This window comes from Drosophila eugracilis, unplaced genomic scaffold, assembly GCF_018153835.1.
Source record: "Drosophila eugracilis isolate 14026-0451.02 unplaced genomic scaffold, ASM1815383v1 contig_367, whole genome shotgun sequence".
NCBI classification, from domain to species: Eukaryota; Metazoa; Arthropoda; class Insecta; order Diptera; family Drosophilidae; genus Drosophila; species Drosophila eugracilis.
This window is the reverse complement of record NW_024573224.1, coordinates 5823717-5843428: the sequence shown is the minus strand read 5'-3', so window position 1 is coordinate 5843428 and position 19712 is coordinate 5823717. Positions and strand designations below refer to the sequence as shown.

At 42.9% G+C, this 19712-nt stretch overlaps 1 protein-coding gene across 4 annotated transcripts in view; it reads left to right on the top strand.

Annotated features, from left to right (window-relative positions):
* The window catches only part of LOC108115831 (nephrin), a 64369-nt gene that overhangs the window by 20391 nt on the left and 24266 nt on the right, over positions 1-19712 (top strand). For all 4 annotated transcript variants that reach the window (XR_001772811.2, XM_017227422.2, XM_017227421.2 and 1 more), the window contains exons 3-5: positions 17885-18017; positions 18977-19191; positions 19268-19378. Coding sequence is in view for 3 of the 4 variants with exons in the window: in XM_017227422.2 (XP_017082911.2) it covers positions 17885-18017; positions 18977-19191; positions 19268-19378 (459 nt within the window). In the remaining variant the exon portion in view is untranslated. The remainder of the gene's footprint in view (positions 1-17884; positions 18018-18976; positions 19192-19267; positions 19379-19712) is intronic.

Genomic DNA, 19712 nt, shown 5'->3' with positions numbered 1-19712 from the left:
ATCGGAATGTAAATCCTGGCGGGTATATGGAGCCAAACTATGCCAAGAGGTCATCGCATTTTCGCTCACGTCTGCACAAAACGTTCATCTTGGTGAAGCATTTTGTGCAAACTTGCAAATCATGCGACGACTGCCAAAAATCCTTATCAATGTGCGTTAGATAAAACGTGCAGAAGTTTTTTTCCTCCCATTTTTCTTCTTTTTTTTTTTTGTTCCCTGGCTTTTGGCACATTTTTCAAAACGAAGACAAAACTTGCAAGCCATGGTGCGAGAAGCGTCAGCACTTTTGGCCAAACAACTTTATAATTTGCGAGGTCGAGGATGTGTTGGGTCTGCTTTTCTGTTCGAGAGACCGATAGAAATGATGGAAGTGGAACTGGTGGTGCCTGGTGCTTTTTACGAGCTCCTCAACTGGTTGTTGTTGTGAGTAGTTCGGTCGGCGGTAACCTTGGGGGCAAATCTCATTTCCCAAAAGTCTGATATCGCCCCTTTCTTCCCGCCGGGCAGTCGACAAAAACAAATCATAATTCGGCATCGACATCAGCATATTTTCCTTTTTTGGGGTCGTCGGCGTGTCGGCTTCCTTTGTTGCCTTCTAGAATCCAAAGGATGAGTTAGGTTGAGTTTCCTTGGCTTGGCTTGGCTTGGCTGGGCCGTGCCAAAGGCGGCTGAAATTTATGACAGGATTTGGGCAGAATCGAGACACATTTTCCAGCATTTTCTATTTCGCTGCCGTTTGTCGTCGAGCCGAGACCATCGATGCATGGGATTTTGTAGTAAATTGAATTTCGATACTCGGATTTAGACGTTTTCTGACTTGGGCGTCATGGCCGTTTGGCTTTTGTCTGATCATCCCGGGCATTAAATTTAATTACGTTTGCCGCTTTATTAGCGGCAATCCTCGGTTGACTCCGGTTTCAACATGGCATTTGCCATTTGCATGGCAAAGACGCTTTTCCCGGAGCTCTCAAGTGCTCTGGCTCGTGTGCTATTGATCCGGCTAAAGGAATTTCGGCATGTATCTGAGGCTTTTCTTCGCCTCTGGCTGCACATTGGCCAAAAACACACAAAGCAAACACACACTCCCACACGGCCAACGAACAGTGGTGACGCCCTAAGTGGAATCCAAATGTGCTGCGTATCGTTGGCACATAAACAAGTCCCAGCACATCGCGTGTTTTAGGGGGAACCAGCCAGGAGATATGGCTTCCGTTTGTCGCATGAATATTTTCATCATAATCGTCGCTATTTTTATGTTCCTGCTGACGCTACAGCAACAAATGCACGGGGAAAAAATAGATCAAGAATTGGTTCTCCTTTGGCTTAAATTGGTTTTAAATTGTGACATTCCAACTGGATTTTAGGATAAATATGCTTAAGGAACTTGAAATACTGATTAATATTAATCCTGTTTTATAAAGCAATATGATTGGTTTGGATGTGGAAGAACTCCTGTAAGATTATTTCCGTTTTTTAAATACCTTTTCATCCTAATAATGGGTTATAGGAGCGATTATATTTTTCCAACAAATTAAATTTTCAAAAACAATCAACACCTAAGCACTTAATCATCTCAACATACTCGTAAGATCGTGTTAAATTTTTGTAGTGTAGAAAAAAGTAGAAATGTTTTGGCATTAAGGGGGATTTATTTGCCGGGTGCTGGTGGTGAGTGCTCTATGCAAATCTCTTGCTGTGCTCCTGCTGCTTTTTCGCTGGCCTTGGCTTTGCTTTGATGGGCAATCAACACGCTCGCAAAACAAAATATTCATATGTATGGGAGTTGTAAGAGGAAAAACCACCCCAAGGGCAGTGGGCGTGGGGGTTTAGATCACAAGCGGCGTCACTAAGCGCACATTCGATTGCAATGAAAACATGTACAAGGGCACTCCGTGCCGCATTCTTATTCTTCACTCGCCTCATCAGCGCATCGTTTGTGTTGTAAATTGATTTTTTGTTAATTTTTATGAACTTCAAAGGAAAAACAGCAGTCGAAGGGTGCACGACGCAGCACATGTGCAGCAAGCAGACATCCATCCACCATCTCGAAGCAGCCAGAAGCGTGGAAAAATTTTCACAAATATATATTTCCATACATATTTTATTTATAAACACGCGCGCGTTCGCAGTGTCAAAACAGCATCATAAGCGCTGCCAGGCGGTCAGAATGGATGTGCCCCACCATGTGGAGTGGTGCAATGGTTGTGGATGGGGGTGATGGGGGTGCTGCATATGGATGGAGGATGAGGATACAGAGGTGCTGCACGAGCGGCAGAAGCGCCACAAGTCAAGTGCAGCATCGGTGCTGGCAAATGAAAATTTCGTTGCATTTTGTATCTCTGAAGTTGCGACGCGTCGCAGCAAGATGCAAAGTTCAATTTCACATGTGGAAAATAACAGTGGAACACAGAAAAAAAAATAAGAAGAGGCAGCTCGAAAATACAACAGAGGAAGCACATGTCACACTGCAGTACGTGTGTGCGGTGGAAATGGATGGGGTGTGGGATGAAAATGGTGGAAAAACTGGGGGCAAAATACAAGGGCGGAGGTGGTGCAGCAACTGGCTTGACAGACGGCACAGTCACGAGAGTGGAAAATAAATGGATGCAGCGGGAAATGCTGGGAGTGCCGGAAAGGAAAAGCGCACCACGATAGATGGAATGCCGGGGAGAAAGAATGTCCAGCCAGGTAAAACACTATAGCGATACACCCAAAGATAGCAAAAGACTTGCACATCACTCCGAAATACCTGAAGGGCGAAGAATCCAGGTATTTTGAATATTATTCACCTCGGCAAACCATACCATCCACCCACTCCCAGGAATTTGTAAAAAATTCATCAATTATGCAGCTAACATGAACTGGTTTTCCTAAATGGTTATTTTATTACTTTCACGCTAAAAACTAGCAACTAAAAGTGAATGAGATTTTATTGAAAAGGTTGTTTTTTTAGAAAAGTTTATCTTTACGAAAATACCTTTTCTATCTTTCATTTCGTTCAACAATAATTCCTATTGTTTGGTTAAAGATTTAAGCCAGACAGTTTCCCACTCCCTGTCAAATAACTAAAAAAGGGATTCATTAAAAAGCTGGAAAGTAAGAAAATTCGAATCACAAAAGTGCAGTCGGTTCGATCGATATGTTGACATTATATTGAGAAAAACTTGGTCTTAAAACTACCATTGAGTGGTAAACTCCTTGTCCCATTGTTTGCTCCAACAAAGGCTAGTAGTGGTGGTCCAAGTTGGGGGTTTGGGACATGTGTAGTATCTGGATCTGAAGACAATGACAATTCCCGGGGTAGATTCTGTTAGCCCGCTCCACTCGCCTCTGTATGTTATTCGCACACATTTCACATTTTCTCCGGTCTTAATTTTCTTTTGCACTCGTCCATTTCCCCCAACATCTCCAATCCCCGCCTCTTCTCCGGACACAGAGTGTTTCTCATAAATATTATTGCATTTTCGCATCGCATCTCCTGCTGTTGTTTATGAACTGCATTTTCCCCGCAACTCGGCCATGTGCCACTCAGTTCTCCCTCCCCGAAAAGCTTTCAGAACGAGTTGATTCAACACAACTCTAACAACTTGAACTGGCCGCAACAACTGGCAACAAAAGCGCTGGGAATGGCCACTTCCTGTTTAGCGCGAAATTTCAATTATGAGCAAACACGACCACGCCCCCACCGACCTCAAACGCCCACAAAGAAATAGAATAGATAAAGTAATATGCACAAGTTTCCGTTTTCTTTATTAAACAGAAGAAATCACTTTTGGCCCATTTTCATGGGCATCGGGGCGTGCACTCCTGCAGATGTTTCATTTCTGGCCGGGAAAACGAATCGCTGAAAACGTTTTTCCCCACGCACCATCCAAATATATAGTACATACACTATATATATATATAGAGGAGATATGTATGTTCGCCCAGATGAGAATGTGTTTGTATTCAGTGTTATAAGTTACTGCGCCCGCTGACTACTCAAACGTGACTGGCCAAAGTTTTTCAATAAACTTTAACAAGAAAACATTAAAAAGCCACAACGTTGGCGCATTTCCATTTCCAGTGGCTCAGCGAGCAGCCAAGAAGTCAAAGCTTCAACTCCATAAAAGCGGCAAATAGTTGTGTGAAAAGGCAGTTACCCCCATACCCCATCCACCATTTCCATCTCCATTCTTATAGATCCTTTTTTGTGCGTTTTCCACCCAGTTTTCCCGGGGAGACGGGCGAGTTCGCATATAAATTTCAAATAAAAAGCAAATCTACGGAACTTCTTCTTGGCCAGCTTCGGTGTCAGCTGGTGCCGCTCTAGCTGCTCAGCTTTATGCCCCAACTACACAGGAAATAAAGCGTTTTAAATGATTCTTGGTTAAGACATAAAAATAAACTAGATCAAGGTAGCTCAGAAAACATAAAGGTAATGGTTACATAAATCACTTTTAAATTGATAAATAATTGTCAAAATATCTATTCCTAACAGGCTATAAATATTAGATTTTGGTTTTCATTTGTGCTATGTGCACTAGTCCATTTCCCAATGATTTTATGTTTTTATATTTGTAGGTGAAAAATATGATATTGTTAAGGCATTAAAGTCACAGATTGTTTGCAGTTCAATGAAGATTGAAAATTCTTTTCTCAAGGAACACTACATATCTCATCTATGACTTAAAAGAATTTATATAAATCTTTTCCTATACTCCCTCTGTTTGATCTAATATTAAGATCTATCAAGTTAGGTATATATATTTTTTCCCGTGTGGAAGATGCTTCATCATCGTGTTTGGGTCTTGTGATGATGCCACCCGCGAGGCTGCTGATGGCTGGCAGTGCCGCATTACGCGGCAGCGGAATGAAATAAATATCATTTTATGACTTTTTAACTTGTTTCTCTCGCTCGCGCTTCCCTTTTTAGATGCCTTTAACAAGCGCAATAAATGCAACACTAAGGATGAATGGTTTGGGGTTGAATGGAGAGAGGGTTGGGGAATGAAATCGCTGGAGGGGATCTAAAAAGTCAGGGCGGGAACGTAAGATCTGGCACTTGCAGCTGCTGTTGGCCAGCTTTTATGGGCCGCAACTTCCCTTTTGTTGCTGGTATTTTTAGCTGCTCAACGCATTTGCATTTTGCACTTGATTGAGTGCCCGTCGAACTCATCTTCTTCGCCCCTCCTCAGATATCCCCAGTTTTTCCCCATCCCGAGTTTTACCGGGCCATGAGTAATGCTTCCGTTAATCAGCGCAACACCACCACCTCTACCACCATCGACCTTGTTTGTTAGTCAGCCGAAAGTCAAAAGGTGCAAATCAGTTAACGTTCGGCATCGACAACATCGTTTGGCCCTTTGCACTTTGTCCTTTCAGCTTTCCGCTCCACTTCACATCGAAATTAACCCTTCGGGGGCATGGGTTTCTTTTCGTTAGTCATAAAAAATTCAATTTTATGAACGCTTTTATTTGTCCACTCCCCAGCTTGTCTGCCCAATTCGCCCAACGGGTGGTTCATGTTCGGGTGGAAATTCGGTGGCTTTAGTTACTTTTAAATGTGCCTCTCGCTGGAAAAAAGTGTGGAAATGTGCCATAAAAATAATAATAACAATTAAATATTTTTCTTTTTTTCGGCAGTTTTCTTAATCTGGCAATTACCGAAATATACGCCTCTTACTTTAAACGTTTATCCATAACGTTTGAGTGTTGGTTTTTGTTATGAAAACTTTAATTACTGGACGTTAGTTTAATAGTAGTTGATGTAATTGAATCTGATATTTACTTCAACTGTAATTGATTACTGCAATTCCAAGGCATGACATGCTGGCAGGCTTATAAATTAATAGAATTTTTAACGCTGCAATAAAGATTATAATCTTGTGATTGCTGATAACTTAAAGTTAAAGTGATTTCACGTCCACCTGGATTTGTAATCACGTCTAGTCCCTTGTCTGGGTAAGTCCACCTAATCCCCAGCCGATTAATATTGTATTATGTCTGGTGAATCACGCAAAAGCCAGGACAGCCCTCGTCCTCGCGTCCGGCCTGTCCTGACAATGCATCCTTCGAAGTCAACGCTCGAGTGCACACCTCTAGCCGAAGGTCCTTGTGGAGGTGGTGTGAGAATTTGTAATTTTTATCGCCGCCGGGCACGCGTTTCTCGAGGGGAGTCGAATGGTGGAGCAAGGGGATGGGTCAAAGGGCCGGAATGGGCATGGCCTGGCCTTTGTTCAATGGTATCCAAACTCTAAATGGGGGGCGCTCTATGTTTATGTTTGGACAACACGCCTTTATGATTTCTGTTTGATTGCCGCCGACGACTCCTACGACGAGGATGACGATGACCGGGCTGGCTACCAGTAAACGCCATTAGTCACACATTGCGGGAAGGGGATCGTTCTGGCGTTCAAGTGGAAAATTGAATTTATCACTTGAACATGCCAAGCCAACGTTTGTGTTCGTTCGCTCGCCCTTTGGCTTTTTGTTTTGTACTGCTTGGTGATTTTTCCTGGCTAATTTTCACTGGAAATTCCATTTCGATTGTGAAATCATGAAATCGTGAAAAGGGGCAAATCTATGTGAGACACGTAATCAACTCGTTTGTGAATACTTTACAGCAACGACCCTGAGAACCACGCCCCCTTCATTTGTCTCTCAGTTTGGCAACATTTTCCACTTGGCGGCCTCTCCATTCGTTTTGTTCAACCCTTTGACTTGGACATTTTCCGCCTGACGGTTAATTGAAAATTAGTCAAATGGGCGGTAACGTTGACGGAAGGGGCGTGGCCGGCTGACTGCAATTTGGGTAATTTGCATTTTTATTAAATTTTAATTTAGCGTCAGTTTGGCTCTCGGCAAGTCGTGTGCCGCGGTGATTAGTCGCTGGATTTGCATAAAACTCTGCCATAAATTGTTGCAAATTGAAAATGGGCAAAAATACAGCAATATAGCAATACAAATGTACAAAACAGCAACAACAGCAACTGCCATAAATTGCATTGGCCGGAGTAAATAAATTAGAACGAATTACATTTGCTGCATTTTAAGCTTGGCATTTTCATTCCCAGTTTGGCCAGTTGCGGTCGCTCGGACGGTCGGTCGGGCTTTTATTTATGGCCAGCGACCCATAAATCTGAACAGTTTGTCAGCTGTGCGTTTAATTAAAACAAAAATTATCTAAATTATTGTCAGGCGATGGGAACTTATTTTATTTCACACAACCAAATGCATAAATAAGCAGATTCCCACCTAAATTTAAGGGCCTTAGTTCGCACCAAGGGCAAGGCGATGGCACATAAAATAAACTCCATCGAAATCGGACTTGTAAATCTAAACACAGACATACATGCATATATCCACACACACACACACACATACTCACCATCACCAGCACACATTCAATCTTGTTGTGGCCCATAAGTATGCAATGCTGTGCATAAAATACAAGTACGCAACTTGTTTGTTGCTGCTCCTTTTTTTCTTCCTCCCCTTCCTTCCCCTTCCTCTGCACTCTGTGGAAGAGTGGAAAAGGGGAAAAGCACCAGGGGTCGTGCTGGTCGTAAATTTACATATTTTGCATATAAATAAAACGGATTTTGTCGCCGGCGAAGCCAGCGCTGAAATGTCACGGCATAAAATGGCAAAAGAAGCGCCAAATAAATACAAAATAAAATAGCTACAAAATGGCCAAAAGAGCGAGCAATAGTTGGGCGAGCAGCCAAAGGCCAGGGAGTCGCGTCTGCCACTGAGGTGTTCCCCCTGTGCCCCTTCCATGTCCTGCTCCATGCCATGCCCCCGTGATCCTGCCACACACTGTTGCCAAGTAAGCAAATTGAGTGCGCCACGTCTGAGTTATGGCAGTCTGCCGAAGAAGATACAAAATAGCACCAGCAGTGATAGCAAAGGCTTCCAAGCCGGCTCCTTGGGCGTGGCCATAAAATAGGGAGCTCACATGGAGAAAAAACGACAACCAAAATGGTCAGCCATTGCACTCTGTATTAAGACATGCTAGCATGATATTAAAAATATTTCGACAGTATATTAAATATAAAATTCTTAAAAAGGAACTTAAAGACTTACTTTCATCTTGGCAGATGGCTATCTTTCGTGGAAACACAAATGTTTAATCAAACTTAAAACTTCTAGAAAACTGCAATATTTTATTTAGATTCCTTTTCAGAGTTTCCATCGTGAAACTTAAAATAGAAAACACATTGCTGTCTTCATTCCAAAGAAAAACGTACACCAAATATTTATGAAGTGTAAAACAGCTCTGAAATAAAAAATTATGACCAAATGAATATTTCATATTTATTAGATATTCGATCAAACTGATAAGATATAAATTTTTGTAGTGGAAATTTCATGGACAAATCGAAATGCTAATGTGGTAATCATTTTGCAAGGACTATTTTCTTGCTCTGCACCATATATTTGATATATAGCCGATAGGGGTTTATGTCCCTTGAACAGCGGGCGAAATGTATTAAGGTCTATGGCCACTTGAGCTTGGAATTGAACTCGTTGCCGATTTGGTTTATGGCTCTAGAAATTGAAAGGCGCAAGTGTCAAATGCACGCAGCAAACGAAGCGATAGGGGAAAGCCGGAGAAAGTGGTGCTCTCTCTCTAATGTGTGTTTGTTTTGCTTTCACAAAACGCTGCCAGGAATCGGGAATGTGGAGTCCGGGGTGTCGGAGTGCCGGGGATCGAGGGTTGAGTGGCACTAAATCATCTAATGCCCCTGCTCATTAGCAATCAATGCACAGCAATAGCATCAGCAGCAGCAGCATTAAGGCAAACAACAACATTCGGTAGCAGAGGGGCACAAGCAAAAGCAAAAGCAAAAGGCTGCTAACACTTCACACTTCATTGGAGCGCCGCCTTTGAGTCACAGGCAAAATGGCGCTAAACACACACATACAAAGAGAGGGAGAGGGGCGAATCAGGAGGGCGGCGGACGATTAACAAGCAAATTAGCATGAAATTATTTCAAAACAGGCACACACAGTAAATAAATCAATTAGCTCAACAACAAAAAAGAGCAATCAGCAGCAGCAAGTGCCGAGCTTCGAAGGAGGTCGCGACAGCTGGCTCATTGGTAAACAAAAGCAAACAATTAAAAGCTTTTCCAGCATATGCACACCACATTGTTGCACTTAGGAAAAAGTTAGACTTTCAGTTAAGACATTTTCCATTCTGTTTTCATGAAGATAAAAATACATTTTTAATCTTAATATGCTTTCTGAAATGAAATATGTGCCGAGAACTATTACATTCGAATGATTTGGGTTATAAACTTATTAGATAGATTTTCTGTAATTTAGAACCATTAGTTCGTGGATTATTAATGGCAAATGCCTGCCATATAGATCTTCTTTTCTTTAAGTGCCAGGGAGTGTGTAGGCCAAAAATTGGGCCAAAGTGCAAGTCAACGCGTCCGCTAGTTCCCATGACTTGGCATCTGCATCTGCACTTGTCATGTGGGGGGCGTTCGAAAGTTGCGCTTGATGGCAAACGCAGATGCAGTTGCAGTGGCTGTGGCAGTTGCAGATACAAAGATATGCAGATACCCACCAGAAGGCAGCTGCACTTGTCCCGTCACATTATTTTAATTATTTGTTTACGCAAGGCAAACAAACTTGCAGGCGGCACTTCTCTTGTCTTGTTTTCTGGATTGTCGTTAAAAGTTACGAGCTCGCATTTTGAGTTCCCAGTTCTGAGAACTGAGAACTGAAAGCTGGGAACTGAGAACTGGCCGAAAACAAAGCCAAGGCGCCTAATTAGCCCTCCAGCTTTGGCGTCATGCGAATTTGTCAAATTAAGCGGCAGACGCCCCGCTTCAGCTCCAATGAGTCAGCTGTTCGGCATGCCAGTGTCAGAATTAAAGTTCCCCAAAATGTGCAGGCAATTATCAGGGCCAGCTGGCAGCCTACAAAAAAAAAATGGGAGAAAAAAATATTTAAATGCCAAAATCTGCGAGGACGAGAACTGACTTTTTGGCAGGAGGCTAAAGCGGCTGCAGACGACATGCAGGATGCGCGGCGCCAACATCTGCAGGAGAATCACCCGCCGAATAAAATGAAAAGTCGCAACCAATAGCCATGGGAAAAGAGGGCGAGGACAGCTCTAGTGAAGCGACACTGATTAAAAAATTGTTTGACAAGAAATCAGCGCGACATTTGTCCAACTGGAGAGTGGAAAATAAAGCCAAGAGAGAGACTACAGACTACCGACTACAGAATCTCGCCTGTTGACTGCCTCTGCCTTTGGGATGAAAAACATGCAAAAAAAAAAAAAAAAAAACACTAAAGTGTCGCTGTTAATTCGGCGTAAATTTAATTGTCAGCTATAATTAAATTGATTTTCACTCCGGTAGCAAACTGCTGACTGGAGGCATTACTCGACTGACTGCCGTGCGTTGGCCCGAAGTGGCGCCCAATCAGCCACGCTTTTTCCCATCTTCCTTTCCATTTTTCAGTCCTGGAAAAAACACACTCTTTTCATTCAATGTTCTTTTTTGAAAATTTGATTTATTTAAAACGGAATTACTGGGCTCTCTACGGCAAACATTTACGCATTTCTCTGTTTCGTTCCAAATCCAAATATGTCCCTGGGCCCCGGGCATCCCCAAAAGAATATATATTTATGTATAAATATATATACATTTTTTTTTTGGTGCGTGGGCAACGAAATTAAATTGCATTAAAAACACATAAAAATATTTTAGGCCTGCTCGTGTCAGGGGAAATTTTTGAAGCGGCAAGAAAGCAATCGTATATATCGTTTATAGTAAAGTGTAAATGTGTGTTTAGGCCTAAGTTCTAAATGTGTGTTACCTACCACAGAGACGTAGCTTAAGGGGGCTTTCTTTATAAAGAAATACAGATATTAATCTATAGTTTATCTTTTATTTTTAACTATTTATGAGTAATAACAACGTAATTTTGCATCCAGCCCCTTTTACCTGCCTTGCAACTACTTCCCTGACCTTATAGTTTTCTGATGCCAGAGGGCCGAGTTCTGCTGTACGTCGTGCTGTTTCGAAAAACTGGCACAAATTCAAAAATGATTTTTACGCAATTTTACGACAACTTGAAAAAGAACAGGCTATAAATAAATTGCCCCTTGGCTCGTTCGAACTATTTGTGGCCAGTATCTGTGAGTTACTTTCGCTTTTGTGTTGCTGCTGCTGCCTGTGACATGAGTCACAAAAGGCACCCAGTCGCTGTCGCATGTTTACCTACGAAATTTGCCTTGTGCATTTTAATTGAAAATAATAAACACGCGTGTAAATAATGTGCCATGGCCCTGTCAGAGCCACAACAGCCACCCAGCATATTTGGCCCAGTTTTGAGGTTGCTGTTGCTGCTGCTGCTGCTGCTGCTGCTGCTTCTCCTGTTTGCAGCCAAGCGAGCTGTGTCCTGTCGTGTCCTGTAACTGGGCCTGGGCTCCTCTTCAAAACCTCCAGCTGCAACTACACCAACGGCAGCGGCAACGGGAACAGCAATGGGTCGTGTTGCGCAGCATGTGTTGCATGTTGCTGCTGCAACAGCAGCAGAACCAGCACAGCAGCAATGCTTCGTTGTTGCTGTGTCGGCGAAAAATATCCTGCAGCAAGTCGTTGCCATATTTTACTTTTTAAATGCCGTGCGGCTGCTTTGTGTGCCATTGCTGGCATTTTAATTTATTTGCTCATTTTCACTGTTTTTCCAGTTTCAGTTTCGTTTTCCCTACTCACTCACTGCTTTTTCGACTGGTTGTTGCGGTTGAATTTGCGGTGCTCTCTAGACGCTTTTTATTAAAACCAACACAATTCACAGCTCCTCGGGTGAGGAAGGGAACAGAAATTAAGCTGACTAGTGAAGGCTTTCAGGCAGCAGAAGCATTCAATCCTTCTGTTGGGGACATCAGAAAGTGTATTTGACTTTCGTCCTGGCGTAGGGCGTGTTATTTTTACATTTGGTGGTCCGAAATTAAAAGCGCATAAATTTGTATAATTCATGGACATGTGTAGCAGCTGCTGTATGTGGCTGCTGCAATTCGGAGGGCGTAGCCCACATTCTTCACACCCGTAGGCTTTTGTGTTTATGTTGGAACGCCGTGTAATTGGAATCAAGTAATTTACGCGCCATTAGAGCGACCTGTCGAACCTTGCGGAGGTCACTCCTCCGAACCTGCAATCCAATTAACACAAAAATAAAATTGCAATTCACCGCTACGCTCTGTTTACATTTTGCTATTTTCTGTAATTGCTGTGCTCTGAAATTTTAATATGCTGCAAGTGGCATTCAATCAATTGCAATTAAAAAACTGTTTAAGCAAATAAATAATTAAACACAAACAGCCTGGCAGCAGCGTGGGCCATAAATCAAGGAAATCAGCTTACAACAACAGCAACAACAACATTAACCAAAGCCGCAACTAATTTGGCCATTAATAATGCAGGTCCATGCATTTTGCCCAATAGAGCATAATAGGATTCCAGTTTAGAGAGTACGAGAAAGCCCTGCCAAGAATCGAGTGCTGCAATGTGACCACACTCGACGCTCCCATTTGCTCCCTTAAATTTAATGTGTTGTTTAAATGCTCCGCCTGCAGACTCTCGAGTTAAGTCCCCGAAGCCCCGAGAAAGTCGAGCAACAGTTGTGAGTACAAAAAATAAAAAAGAAAAGAAAAATAACAAGCCAGGAGCCAGGACAACGAAGAAAAAGGCACAAAAAAATGAAAAGAAAAAATCAGCCACGTAATGGCCGACAACAAGGACAACAAAGCGCTGACTGGAATATTTTTCGTATTTTATTATTAAATCACGTAGCCAGTGCAATACGGCGTCCAAAATGACAGCGAACGCATTTTAATTGAAAGCAAAGGCAACGCTGAGAACGACCTTCGTTCTGGGGGTCTGAAAAATCTGGGGAAAAAAAGAAGAACCTAACAGAAACCTAAAGCCAACTTGAACCGATGATGTGGCACAAGCAGACGAATGGGAAAAATGGATGGGAAATCGGGGAAAACGTTGGTGGTGGTGGTTAGTGTGGGCGAGTGAGTCGCGCTTCTGCGAGAGACTTTGGCCGAGAAGTTTTCTAATTGAAAATGGCGTCGCAAAATTTAATTTGAAAACTTTCACTGCCAGGCCGGCCAGAGTACCAGGCACAGGCGGACCAGTGGCTGTGCTGACCCACAACGACATCGACAACGACTTGCCAGATTTGTGAAAAATCCGCAGCTGAACTGCGAGAAAATTCTCGGACATATTAAGGGCGTATCGCCGGTTTTTGATAAGCAACATCAACAGTCCACTGGAAAATTAATAAGTTCAGAATATTCGAAGGAAATTATTGATATTTAAGAATGTTTAGCTATGGGTTGGGGGGCCTTGAACTGTTATTGTAATTTCTGTTAGGTCTTAGTTAGCCTTATTCTTCCCAATTTCTTTCAAAACATTAATATTTTAAGTTTTTATTTATGATTCATATTTATACATCTAAATTCTCACCTTTTTACCTTAATTTCTGTCAGTGCACACACTTGTTATTAATAAGCCTGCAAAGGAATGTTGGGGAACATTTCATTTCAGGGGGCCGCCAAGAAATATTTCGCCTAATTGAATCGCCTGGCGCGAACATTTGTTGCTCGACTTCTTTGGCGCCATGAATTCGCGACACTTGCCCAAAACATTTCGGTCTTTAAATAATTTTTGTACATTTATATTTTTCTCTTCTCGTTGCTGTCCTCTGAGCAGGGCAACTTCTTAATTTCTACATTACCAGTGTTCTGGCTAAAAACGAAGTAAGGCAAACAAAGAGCGCCGCAGAACACAAGAGTCATGTACTCAGGTTGAGAGTTTTTTGGGGTTTATTTGCCCCCAAAGATGGTGGCAACAGGAAGTGCACACACACATAGACAAAGACAGAGAGGGAAAAACAGAGGGAAAAAAGAAAAATACGCAGGGGCAAAGTCAAAGGCTGAACTAAGGAAAACAAAACATTCTGGCATTTCTAATTATAAGTAAATATTCATACTCACATTTCTACCAAAGAGAGTGTGTGCCAGTGTGTGTGTGTGAGTAAAGCACTTTAAAAGTTATTTACACACACACATGCTGAATGGAGGCAACCATGTTAGGCAGCCCGTAATGCATGCTAAAAAGTGTGAGAAAGTACATTAGGGTCACTGACGACTTTGACTACACTACAAAGGGGCGTGGCGGGAGGCGTGACCCGACAGCTGCCGGGTCAGGAAAAAATGGAGAGAGAGGTCAGGGCAGGGAGCAGATTCGTCCGCAATGGCAACCACTTTCGCTCTCAACTTGCTACATTTTGTGGCGAGTGTGTGTCTGGGTATGTGTGTGTGTGAGTGTGTTTGCCATAATGTACAATTTAAATGTAAACAATTTGGCCCAACGCGGCAAAGGCAGCCGTGGAATAAAAAGCAGTAAGTAAGGTCGCCAGTCCAAGGGGTGCAGGAGGTGGGCAAATGAAACAGCAGAGTCCGGCCGGAGTCTGAATAAAATATTTAAGACCCAGCAGCAGCAGCATCGAAGAGTTCCGTTCCATTCCGTTCCCTTTCGTTCCATCGCCCTATAGAAAATAGAAAGGCATATGGCAAAAGTGGCGCAGTGTAGCATCTGCTGCTGCCGCTCTGAATAGTGAAACTCAAATATTTATCTTGGCAATTGCCTGTAATTTGGTTTAGTTCCGACTTGCCACCGTTCTAAATAAACTTTTCATTAGCAGCCCCAGCTCCATGAAAGCAGCTCAAATACGCACACACACACACACACACACACACACAAAAAAAGGGCTAAGAATCGGGGATACATATTTATGCTGAGCTCGCTCTGATTTCAGTTAATTAACTAACTTATATTTTGCGTAATTGACTTTTATGTGCGTTTGGCAAACGTTTCAATCAAACCCCAACCACGCATATGCAGGCCACCACCATCCACATCCAACATCCACCAAGAAGACAAAGCCGCAACCGCAGAACAAAACCGCACTGCGCATACAGTGCGTATGTGTAATGTATAATGTGTTATGTGTTATGTGCTATATGTCAACCCCAATGGCCCGATCCGAATTCCACTCGCTAACGCTTTAAATATCAATTGAATAGTACCATTTGGCCAACACAAAAAAAAAGAAGGATGCGCACACATTGAAAGATTGCCAAATGCTATTTTTTTTTCGTCTTCTTTGTATTACAAAACTATTGCTGTTTTTTTTAGTTCGAATGCTGTTTACAATGACACGGCACACTTAATGGGGCAGCCTGTGAGTCTAAGTTTATTTAGCAAAAACGCTTTGTTGATTTTCTATTATTGTTTTTGCAACACTTTGGGTTTATTTTGCCCAAAGTTCATTAAACTATTGGATTGCAGCCAACAGTCGTTTTAAATAAAAGCCGAAGGAAAAAAATCAATTAAATATATATCCGCTGGCTGCTGTAGCGGTACGTAGATATATCCCTTAAACGAAGAGGCTCTTCGCCTTAAAGAGCCGCAAAGGCCTCCAACCACTGCATAATTAATGCAACGTTGTCTTGGGGCTGTGGCCTTGTGGCAGGAGGAAAGCCGACGGTTCCTAGCCAAATGGGGCACGAAAAGCTGCTGCTGCTGGCTGCTCTTGGTTTATGCATGCAAAGTAACACGCTGCGTATGCGCAATTTTCCCCAGTAAACTTAAAGCTTTACGGCCCGAGGGAAATCGTAAAATCGTAAAATAAAATCAAATAAAAACAGAACTGAGTAAAAACAACCCCAAAGAGCTTAAATCAATTTCCTATATTTTCACTTCATTCGAAAATGCATTCGAAAACACAGACAGACATTGTCGGGGCCCCATTGTCTTAATTAGAATTATAAAACAGCCATAAACACTCAACGCATTCGATGGAAATTAATTGATCCACGCTGCTGAGAGCCTGTCAAATGCACCGATGCACAAATGATGATGAGCTACCCAGGAACTCCCTCATGCAGTAAAAATTCCAATTGAATGGATGCTCTTGTTGCGCCCTCGTTCATCCATTCCATCTCTGGGTTAAGTAAATTACAAATGCCTAAAAATAGCCAGAAATAATGCGATGTGTCAAAACAAAACATCAAAAACGAGGGAGGGCCGCAGGTATAATCGCTGCGTTTCGGTTTGGTTTGCCTTGGAACTTGGAACGTTTTTTGAAGGCACATCAAAGACGACGACGAATTCGTCGTCCGCCTGCCAATAGAAGAATTAAATGTGTGGCATAAATCATTAGGAACGAGCCGCTAACAACTGGGCAAATGCCAGAGGCAATTAAAAATAGATCTGAATCTCCACTCGGAGGGGCACATCAAAAGTGCTCCCTGCGCTTTGCTTAATTGGTTGGAAAGAGGAAAGTGGAGTTGGAGAATCAACTGCAAAGCGGATATTCCTGCCGCTTGAGGGAATTGTGCAACCACATGCGTGTGCCCAACCATGATTTAGATTTAGACACTGCCATTTGGCCTCGCATATCCGGATAGGGATCCGGATCCGGGGCCATTCATAAGGATTTACGGCTAGGTGTCGTCTTCTCATGTTCGGTGGCACATATTTGCACAGCCTGCCGCAAGCCAAAGCGTTGACAAATTGCAGCAAGAAGCGGCATGAACAGCAGCCATTTTGTTTGCCATTTTGCTCAAGTTGTCAGCGAGTGCGCGCCGGCAAGTATGCAACGCATAACAAATGGCCAACTCTTTGGCTTTGCGGCCAAAAGAACACAGCTTAGAGAGCAGCTCTCTGGGATTTCAATAATTTGCAAATATTTTTGCTGCTCATACTGCATACTCGTACATTTTTTTTCTTTTGCCGTTTTTTCCCTCTAATCCCATCCAGTAGCGCTAAAAACATCAAAGAGCAACGAAAACACCAGCAAAAAACAACAAATAAAATGTTTTCGAGTATATTTCGCAAAATGAAACCTGTGCCAAAGTTTTTGGCGTCGCTTAAAATTAAGCCATAAAAGCTGAGCCGATCGAGTTGGGAATTTAAACTGCAAATAAACAGAGCTCGACTCGAGGGCAATTTAAACACATAACCATAGAGTTCTTGGCTTTAAGGAACCAGATAACGAGGCCTCCAAAACGAAACGACAGCCGCATTATTGTTCAGGTGGAGCAAAAATAAAAGAAGCCGCTCAGGCGGAAACAATGTGGAAATTTTACAGGTTGCCCTGTCAAATAAAATAACACAAAACATGGGCCCAACACACAAATTCACAAGAAATCATTTTTTGTCGAATCAGAAAAAAAGGAAAAATAAAAGTTTTGGGTGGGTGAAACCGACAAGGACCAAAAAAGAAACATCAAGCTCGACAACGGCAAACGACGCTGGGGTGACGACAACCGGGAAACGGAAGCGGAGTTGGAGAAATGTGACAGCAGCGGTACAAGGCAATGGGCGTGGCCATTGAGTAGGTGTGGGCACTGAGGCGTTTGGCCACCTTTCGTGGCGGGGCTGCCGCGAATGGCAAGCGGAAGCTTTGTGTTAAAATAACAAACAATCAGCCGAATCATGCAGGAAGTGCAAATAATAAATAAATATATATCGCAAGGAAAGGTATTGCTCCTGGATCAACTTTGCTATCTGGCGACAGTTCGCTTGCCGGGCTAATAAAAGAAAATAAGTGGACAAAACGGGGGAAAATCCTTTTGAAATCAAGATATTTTCAAGACCAGAAGGACAAATTGAGACGAATAATATGACATTTTTATTATGAAAGGACTTTGGAGTTTTATCGCTTTATAAAGGGTTAAATTGAAAGATTTTACAACAAAACGTTATTGAATTTGTCATTTATTGCTTAAATATTTATATATTTTAGATTTGTATTTTCTAAGCATTTATAAACAATCCTTTTTCTTTTCTTTCCACAGTACCCGCTCGATTGGTTTGGGCCGCCTTGGGCAAAACCGTGGAGCTGCCCTGCGACTTGACGCCACCCACGTCACAGGATTCGGTGAAGCTGCTGCTATGGTTCAAGGACACCACGGGCATTCCTCTGTACAGGTGAGCAAAACTACTTCCTTACACATCCCGGGGGTCACTGGTGCGTAATCATCCACTCTGAGAGCCTGCCAGACAGCCATCCATCCATCCATCCATCCATCAGGAGCGTGAAATAATCGTCAACATCCCTTTTCTTACACCTAACGTGTTATTTTTTCCTCGGCGAACGCTTTTGGCTTATTTCCGGCAGCTGGCACATGTGTACATGTGTGTGTGGATGTTTTGGGGCAAGGATGCGCCCGTCATAATCCACTTTGTTATAATAAATGTAAAGCACATCCGATTACCGCTGTCGTTGCTAAAGTGTAGCAAATTTTCACGCACACACGCATATGGACCTTCGGCCCCTCTCACACTCAGGGATTTTTATAAATTTGCGCTGATAAATTTTCAATATAAATTGTGGCAGCCAGCGTGTGCCCTGCATGCCAAGTGGCAAATGCCTTCCGACTTTGCGTGCCGCAGCCGGCAAAAACTCTAGGGAGCACTCATTAGAAGGGGTTTATGGATGGCAAAAGGGGCTGGATCTGTGTCAGCCATAGTAGCCGTAGCAGCCGTGCACGTGAAGTGGCCGGCACTCGATAATCATAAGCGGCTGCACTGCAGCAGGAGCTGGTAGCAATAGCACTGGTCCCTGTAAAATAAACTGAGTAATTTACGAAAACAGCAACAAATTACTGCAATTTGCGCAAAGCTGCCAAAGTCGCGAGGTACCCGAAGGCAAAATACAGGAGTTCAAGTCCTGCACACAGACAAATGAATGGAACACTCCGCACTAAACTCCTGGCTCATGGTGTGCAAATTGAGCGTCATTTTTTATGAACCTAAATTATGCGCGGGGAGCCATGGTAACTTATGCTCTTCGCATATGTTTATTTATGACATCTAATAATCGCTACATTGTACCACGCCCCCTCACTTACATTCTCCTTGAATTCTTTTTTGCTTATTTTCTGTAGCCTGGACTCGCGGGGCGGAAACGTGAAATTGGCGCCACATGCGGCCATAGCTAGCGATCTGGGGCAACGTCTGTTCTTCAGCATCGGCGATAATCCAAAGGATTCCCGCCTGCAGATCAACGATGTGAAGCCGGAGGATGGCGGCGTCTATCGGTGTCGCGTCGACTTCTTCAACTCCCCGACACGCAACTTCAGGCACAACCTGACCTTAGTTGGTAAGTGGCGATATTAGATGTTGCACCCTGGAATCGATGACTACTAAAGTGGGACATTATCTTGTATCCATTTCAGTGCCTCCCGAGGAGCCGCGCATCTTCGATGCCCAGGGCAAGGAGATAGCCCAGATGGCAGGACCGTTCCGAGAGGGCTATGAGCTCTTCCTCTGCTGTCAAGTGAGGGGAGGTGAGTTATCAGATTCATATTGCAGGCTGCTGTTTTCAGGAAAATATATATTTGCTGCATAAAAAGAAACAAGTTTGAACGTCTTTCAACAAGAACAGTATGTCTATCTGGTATTCATTTCAATTTCAATTTAAAAACACATTAGTTCGGCATATAATAATTTGCTTTTTTGTTTAGCCATAAAACCAAAATATTCCTCATTTATTTCAAACTTTTTCCCTGTGCACTTGAACGCACTTTATGCGGTGGTTTGACCCACTTAACTGTCGTTCGTTTAACTGTGCTTGTCAGAGCCACTGCCACCTCAGTCTGACGCATTGTTTACCATGGCACT